This window comes from Plecotus auritus (assembly GCF_963455305.1).
Source record: "Plecotus auritus genome assembly, chromosome: 9".
NCBI lineage: Eukaryota > Metazoa > Chordata > Mammalia > Chiroptera > Vespertilionidae > Plecotus > Plecotus auritus.
The window spans coordinates 113,363,430-113,371,961 of record NC_137783.1 but is presented as its reverse complement, the minus strand read 5'-3'; the positions used below and the strand labels follow the sequence as shown (position 1 = coordinate 113,371,961).

Here is an 8,532-nt window from a genome sequence, read left to right as displayed (position 1 = left end):
CAACCAGACAGGAGGAGGTTGCGCACGCAGCGTCAGGGTCGGGGTGGCAGGGGCTTCCTCACACCTGTGCTGGGGGAGGGCCTGGTCAGCAGCCGCTGAGGCTGCTTCAAGGGCCAGAGAGGGAGGCAGGGCCAGACCAGCAACTCCAGGGTTGGCAGCACAGCCGGACCCACCCCCAAGCGGGTTCAGTCATGCAGCTTGACAGCAGACAGCAGGGCTTGCTTGGCATTAGCCACGGCGACCCATGAGCAGGCAAGCCGGCCCACAGGTAGCACCCAGCAGGGCCTGCTTGCTCATTGCCATGGTGTGGAGCAGGCAGGCCCCACAGAGAGCAGAGAACCATGGGGAGTGGGCCTATGCCATCAGTAGGATATCCCCTGAGGGCTCCCAGATTGGAGAGGGTGCAGGTCGGGCTGAGAGACCCCCTTCCCCCGTGCACAAATTTTGTGCACCAGGCCTCTAGTATAGAAAATAATGAGGTAAAATTAGTGTGAAGGTCAGAAAAAGTAGAAATTCTGTATAACATAAAGAGATGTATTTTCATTCTGACCTTCACACTAATTTTACCTCATTATTTTCTATACTAGAGGCCCGTATAACCAAAACAATTATATAATGGTAAAGCATTTAGAGAAGGGCAATGGGAAATGTGCAAGAGAAGTTTTTATTCCACTTTGTTAAATTTCTCTTACTTAAATTTTATCTGCAAAGTTAAGATTACATTAACCAGTCCATTTCATTTGGGTCTTATGACCCTTTGGGGGTAGTAAAGGAAGAGCTGTGTTACCCAAGAGAAAAATTACCCATTTCACATTTTCCTGAGGATGCTACCAGCCATGAAAGCAGGATACACCTGTGATCATATATTATCTTCCTCTAAAAATAAACAGACACTCCCAGAAGTCCAGCCCCAAATCTAATCCCATATGTGCATGAATGTTATTGCTTCTGCATAAAACCCCCTAGTCTCCAGGCATTGCTTGTCACTAGCAGTGGAAAAATTTATGTCTAGAGAAAGGGATTTTGCCCTAAAGGATAAAGAATCAGGTCTCTATTTTGCTGAGTTTATAACACTAAAGGAAATTGCATTGTATTTTCTGTTCTTTTCAAAGCAGACAAACATTCAAATTTAGGGAATCATAAGCTTATCTGATTTACCACATCTCTAGAAATATTTCAATTCTCTCTTCATGTCTGCTGTCGCCATCTCAAACTACAATAGTTCCAGATTTATCCTCACTGGATTCCCTGGCCTAGAAGTTGACTATCTCTGGCTCTCCATCCCTTTCTCCTCCATCTACGCTATGATTTTTCTGGGAAATTGTCTGGTGCTGCACGTGATCCGAACTGAGCCAAGCCTGCACGAGCCCATGTTCTACTTCCTGGCCATGCTGGCCCTCACTGACTTGCTCATGGGAGTCTCCACCATGTATACAGTGGTGGGAATACTGTGGGGGTTCATTCAAGAGATCAGCCTGGATGCCTGCATTGCTCAGTCTTATTTCATCCATGGTCTGTCCTTTATGGAGTCCTCTGTCCTCCTCGCTATGGCTTTTGACCGTTACATTGCCATTTGCCACCCACTACACTACTCTTCCATCCTAACTAATGACAAAATCATGAAAATTGGGGTGGCAATCTTATGTAGAAGTACTTTACTCATACCTCCGGTCATCATTCGCCTAAAGTTCTTAAATTATTGCCATCCCCACATTCTCTCTCACTCTTTCTGCCTGCACCAGGACTTAATTAGAATGGCCTGCTCAGACATCCGCTTCAACAGCATCTATGGTCTGGCTCTGGTGATCAGCAACTTGTTGTTGGATGCAGTGCTTATACTTGTGTCCTATGTCAGGATCTTGCATGCAGTCCTAGCTATTGCATCACAGGAGGAGAGAATCAAGTCCTTGCAGACCTGTGTATCTCACATCTGTGCTGTTTCAGTTTTCTACATCCCAATCATTGGCCTGACTATGGTGCATCGCTTTGGGAAACACCTCTCACCTTTGGTACATGTGTTCATGGGCAACATCTATATCCTTTTCCCTCCCTTGATGAACCCCATTATTTATAGCATAAAAACCCAGCAAATACGAAGGAGAGTCCAGAGACTGTTTTACTTGAAAGAAATGTGCTGAGATCAAATGTGCATGATTTTAAAAGTTGACAAGTGGAAATCAAAAGGGTAAGAATGAGTATCTAATTTAAAATGTATTTAATGACTTCTATTTGTGTAATTGATATGTTGCAAATAATTTCCTCTTCATTTTGCCCACAGCCATCATAAATTAGTAAGATTTTAACATGGGTTATATTCTGATCAATTATATAAATCATAATATATACATATTAATGTATGCGAAAAATTAGCTGTTAAAATTTATATCTTACTATGGCTATCTCAGTGAGAATGGTTTTGAATTCACCCAATATAGAAAATGTAAATTTTCTAAGTTAAAGTCCTAATTATTAAAGGATCAGTAATGATCTTAGTCCATTTTCACTAGTCTAGGCAACATTTTTGTTTATTGTTTAGCCATCATCTCTGCTACCCAATTTTGCTACATGATAATGTAATGGAGTAACCATATAGGGATACTGGACTATTTGGATGATTTAAAAAGTAGTGGAACAAACAAAAAACTAATCTGATGCTATTTGTCCACTATCCAAACATTCTTTTCTCACTTGAATCATATTAATAGTAATTGAACTAGAGATATAGAAAACCAGTAATTGCCAGAATAGAATGGTGGAATTTTTTATCTAAATAATAATAACAATAGCAACTAGCATTTGAAAATCATTTGAAATGTTTATTATGAGTCCATATCTCATTTAAATCCCAGTCCCAATTTTAAAAAAATGGAAGAGCACAGAGTATTATTAAGACCATGTAATATAAATATATTTCTAATTTATTTCTCCATCAAGATTCTGTGGTAGATATTATTTTCTATTAAATGCATGGATATTTAAAAACATACAAAAGTTAAATGATATGTTCTACTTTTAGGAGGTTGTAGGTGATGGGATGCGGAAAAACTTTCTATTTCGGTTTCAAATCACGTGACAACTTTATTTTCTTCCTTCTGTACTTTTTAATATGAACTCTATTAAATGGTTATGCAATCATTTTAACATTGACATGCTAAATAAAAATCATCAAATTAAGTCATGGATGATAATGTAGTACATATATTTGGATTCTCTTAGTATGTGTAAGTTTCCTCAAAATATTATTGTCATATGATATTTACATAATCTACTTAATATATTTATGCAATTTTTGAAGTATAATTACAAATATTAATTCACTCTATTTAGATATATATGCACATTTTGATGAGCAAAGAAAATATTTATAGTTATGTAATCACCACCACAATCAAGTATAGAATCTTTTCATCACCCCCAAAAGTGCCTTTTTACTTCTTTGGGATGAGTCTTCTCCCATAACCCCAAGTGCCTGGCAACCAATAATCTGATTTTTGTCATACAGTTTGCCTTTAAGAGTAGGTCATAGAAATTAAATCATAAATAATGTAATACTTTATATCTGGAGTCCTTCACTTGCAACAATGCTTTTGACATTTGTTTTTGTTGTTGTCTTTATTCACAATTTATTTTTATTGTTGAATCTTATTCTTTTGTATGACATACAGCAAATTTATTTATTCATCAATTGATCAGCACTTTAGTGTTTAATAGCTTTAATTTTAAACAAAACTATCATAAACATACACACTCAATGATTATCAACGGATTTCCTCAAAATTGGTAGTTGATTTTTAATGTGTATATCTTTACTATTAATAATGCAACTTCCACAATAATAATAATAGTCATAAAAATAATGCTTAGTTTATATTTATCAGAAGCCTATTATATGCCAGTCACTATGCAAGCACTCAGTAGTGATTGTTGATATTAGTCTTTAAAGCAAATCTATGAGGTAAACGATAATCATTTAACTGTGCAGATTAGGAAATTGAGGTAAGGATGTTTTAAATTACTAGAAAATAATGGTGGAACAATTTAGTTTCACAGCATTTTTACTACTGCTATTGCTGTTTTATTTTACATTATAGATATGTCCACATCATTCTATTTGTTTCTGTTGGGAGTGTGTCATGGTGGGAGTTGGGAATTTTAAATTGTGTATTTATGTAAATATAAGTTTCAAATGAATTATTTAATAGGTCATTCTTCTCTCAGCCAGTATTATGACATACCAAAATCTTAAGTAATAGGTTTTCTACTTTATACTTGAAAAGTCAGATGTGGTGACTTTTGTTTTGTTTTGTTTTTTTAGCATTACCTTGTTCCAAGGGAACCTATTTATGTCAATGGTTGTCTGAATTTTTTTTTAATATATTTTATTGATTTTTTACAGAGAGGAAGGAAGAGTGATAGATAGTCAGAAACATCGATGAGAGAGAAACATCGACCAGCTGCCTCCTGCACACCTCCCACTGGGGATGTGCCCGCAACCAAGTTACATTCCCTTGACCAGAATCGAACCTGGGACCTTTCAGTCCGCAGGCTGACGCTCTATCCACTGAGCCAAACCGGTTTTGGCGGTTGTCTGAATTTTTAACTATGCACTTGTGTCAATTAAAGTTTTTGAGTTTAAAAAGTATCTTTGATGAAATAAAACCCAATTTATTTTAACAACTTTTCTGTTTTTTTGGAAATTTATATTCTCTGTTAGACTGTTGTGGGGTTTTTTTTCTGCCTCTTTACTCACTTTCACTCTCATCCAAGTTCCTTATCACCTGCATTAAAGGGGAACCCTCATGTCCCTGAGAGATTGGATGACAGAATTGGATGAGATTCTGATCTAAATCTGAGTCTTCTGCACCCCCTACTGAATGGTGACTCATTATTTTCTCTTAAATCCAAGTAGTGACTAATGTTTACTCCTCACATCCTGAAACTGGACCCATTTTCTCTTACGTCCCTGATCTAACATTTATGTTTATGGAATCATTTTTCCCTAGCCAAAGCAACTTCACTGCTCAGCATGAGCCATGAATTGGGTGTCCCCCACAGTGCTGTAAAAAACTCCTAGATTCATTTATTGCCTGGTGGATGACAAGGACACCAGTTGTCTGACTGACCAATGCACATGGCCATTTTTACTCTAATGCTGCTCTCTCAAGTTGGCGTGAGATATCTTGCAAGGAAATTTTCCTCAGATATTTAAGCAGAAAAAAAGGGGGTATTAATCTCCCTCTGCTTTTAGCTTTCCCCTGTAACATTGAGTTTCTATCCTTTCATGTCCTGACTCTTCAAATGAGGGCATGGGGATGTGCAGCTGAAACTTGGACCTTTGAAGAGGATATCTTCCTTATTCTCCTTTTCCATCTGTGTTTCTCCTCCCCATCTCATGTTCAAAAGGGGTCCACTACTCCTTTGTGTGTGAGAGGAACATCTTCTACATCCCAACCTCCTTTTTCCTTATTCTTCTTCTAGCTGGTACCATCTAACAGAAGTGTTTAATGACAGAATGACATTAGAACTCTACTGAAAGAAAATAAAAATCAACAGTATTCAAAAGACAAAATATCTCTAGCATACATACATACTTATATTATTTAAAATATAGAGAAAATGGAATTTACATATATATGTTTATACTAGAGGCCTGGTGCACAGAATTCGTACACTGGAGCGGTGGGGGGGGGGGGGGGTGTCCCTCAGCCCAGTCTGCACCCTCTACAATCTGGGACCCCTTGGGGGATGTCCGACTGCCCTATGGGATCGGGCCTAAACCAGCAGTCGGACATCCCTCTCACAATCCGGGACTGCTGGCTCTCAGCCGCAAGCCTGCCTGCCAGCCTCATCACCCCCCTAACCACTCCACTGCCAGCCTGATCGATGCCTAACTGCTCCCATGATGGCCCGATTGCCCCCAACTGCCCTCCTCTGCTGGCCTGATAACCACCAACTGCCCTCCCCTGCCAGCCCAGTCACCCCTAACTGCCCTCCCCTGCTGGCCCGATCACCCCCAACTGCCCTCCCCTGCTGGCCTGGTTGCCCCTAACTGCCCTCCCCTGCAGGCCAGTCACCCTCAACTGCCCTCCCTTGCCAGCACGGTTGCCCCCAACTTCCCTCCCCTGCAGGCCCAATCGCCCCCAACTGCCCTCCCCTGCAGGCCATCTTGTGGTGGCCATATTTGACCACACTGGGGTGGCCATCTTTGACCACATGGGGGCAGCCATCTTGTGCAAGGGTGTGAGGATAAATTTGCATATTACCTCTTTATTATATAAATATATACTAGAGGCCCGGTGCATGAAAATACATGCACTGGAGCGGGGAGGGGGGGCGCCTCAGCCCAGCCTGCCCCCTCTCACAGTCCAGGAGCCCTCAGGGGCAGGAGGCCACCCAGAAATCAGAGGAAGGCGATGCCCCATCACACCTCTGCTGCTGCCACTGCCAGCAGCGCAAGCCTCAGCCAGCCCTGGTTACCTGAGCCTCAAGGGTGGGAGGCTGGGTGGCCACCATCTGAGACTTGCTTGCACCTCTAGCCGGCCCTGGGCGGCTGGGCAGCCGCCACCCAAGGCTTGCCTGTGCCTCGGGCTGACTCCGGGCAGCTGGAGGGCTGAGGTGACTTGTGGACTCTGCAGGCAGGCATGCAGAGCAGCCAGACCTGCCTGGGGATGGGCCTGGCCTTGCTGTACACCTGCCGCCCTGGCGGGGTTGAGGGGCCTGGGCGCCACCATCTTGTGACTGTGGGCACCGCCATCTTTGAGGGCAGGGCAGTCAATTAGCATAATCCCTCCTTATTGGCTGTGGGTGCCACCATCTTTGCGACGGTGTGAGGGTCAATTAGCATATCCCATCTTTATTAGATAGGATATGTACATTCTGACTGGTTTCAAGTAACTTTTATTATGGTAGTATGTCCCACTTTTGGCAACTTTTACTTATTATACAATAATACTAACATTTTGGCACGTGTTAAGCTTTTTTTCCACTGTATCACATTTAAATCAATTCTGAACCCAAGATGATGCTGCAAATGTGCAAACTAAATTTTATTACTATATCTATAGATGATTACTAACATTAAACACTTAATATGTTCCAGATATTATATACTTTCTCAATTTTTAAAAAATGAACACATAGGTACAATAATGTTTCTAAGATTTTATAGTTAGAATCAGTGGAGCAGAGATTTGATTATTGGCAGTATGACTTCAGAGATTGCCCTCTTAGTCACAAGCCTGTAATGTAATCTAATAGGTAAAACTAGTATTTCCTCATTAATTACATGAAAATTATTGCACTCAATCAATTATGCTTTAAGCCTATTGTAACAAAACTCAATATTACACAGAATCTAAGGTGTGCTTACTCTGATATTGCCCTGAACAAAATCACAAAAAGAGAAATTTTTTACTTTTCATCTCATTTACTTAAATTTTTACTGTTATTATTCTCCTCTAATACTGAAATGATTTAAGATGTCCAATATAATTGTAGGTACTCTTCAATTAGCAAAGTTACACAGAAAAATGAAGACTATGTTGTTTAGTCTACATCAGCAAAATTTCTTGTTCAAAGAAAACATCTGAATAACCTTCTCCTGAATTTTCTTTGTTTTAACACCATAAATGATGGGGTTGAGAGCGGGTGGTACCACCACATAAAGATTGGCAAGAAGAATATGTACATGGAGAGGTATGCTGTGGCTTCCAAATCGATGAGCAAAGAATGAAAAAAAGGCTGGGGTATAGAATAGTAGGATAACACAGACATGGGAGCCACAAGTACTCAGAGCCTTGAGTCGAGTTTCTTGGGAAGGAATTCTAAACACAGTACAGAGTATAAGGGTATAGGAGATGATGATAAGCACTACATCCAGGCATGTGGAAAATAGGGCTACAATCACCCCATAGTAGATGTTGACTTTTATGCTATCACAAGATAATCTGGCAATGCCCATATGTTCACAGTATGAGTGATGAATAATGTTCTTCCCACAGTAAGTAAGCCGATAAACCAGAAAAATCAAGGGGAAGCAGATAAAGGAACTCCTAATCACAGATGCAATACCCATTTTTCCAATGACTGAGCGAGTTAGAATGGTAGTATATCTCAGTGGGTAACAGATGGCTACATAGCGGTCAAATGCCATGGCCAGTAATATGGCAGACTCCGCAACAAAGATGAAGTGAAGGAAAAACATCTGGGACACACAGCTACCAAAAGAAATACCCCCATCTTGAAACCAGAAGATTGCTAGCATCTTTGGTGTGGTAACTGTGGAGAGAAAAATATCCGACAGGGCCAACATAGAGAGGAAAAGGTACATGGGTTCATGAAGACTATGCTCAGTGAAGATCAGAAATAATAAGAGGGTGTTGCCCACAAGAGCAACTATATACATGGAACAGATGGGGATGGAGATCCAGGTATGTGCATCTTCCAGTCCTGGAATTCCAATCATGGTGTACCAAATGTCTCTAAGGATGGTAAGGTTTGAAGTCATCATCTTTTACTGTTCCTCTGATATTG

At 40.6% G+C, this 8,532-nt stretch overlaps 2 protein-coding genes across 2 annotated transcripts; one reads left to right on the top strand and one right to left on the bottom strand.

Moving 5' to 3' along the window:
* Nucleotides 1-1,190: 1,190 nt before the first annotated feature.
* LOC308233662 (olfactory receptor 51V1-like) lies at nt 1,191-2,138 on the top strand (the record flags this gene model as incomplete). Its single annotated transcript, XM_080640637.1, has 1 exon — nt 1,191-2,138. One exon carries the CDS (start codon nt 1,191-1,193, stop codon nt 2,136-2,138), a length of 948 nt encoding a protein of 315 aa, XP_080496763.1.
* Nucleotides 2,139-7,555: 5,417 nt separating this feature from the next.
* Nucleotides 7,556-8,506, bottom strand: LOC308233354 (olfactory receptor 52Z1P-like; the record flags this gene model as incomplete). The annotated part of the gene is made up of 1 exon (XM_080640279.1): nt 7,556-8,506. The coding sequence occupies one exon, from the start codon at nt 8,504-8,506 to the stop codon at nt 7,556-7,558; it is 951 nt and encodes a 316-aa protein (XP_080496405.1).
* Nucleotides 8,507-8,532: the final 26 nt, after the last annotated feature.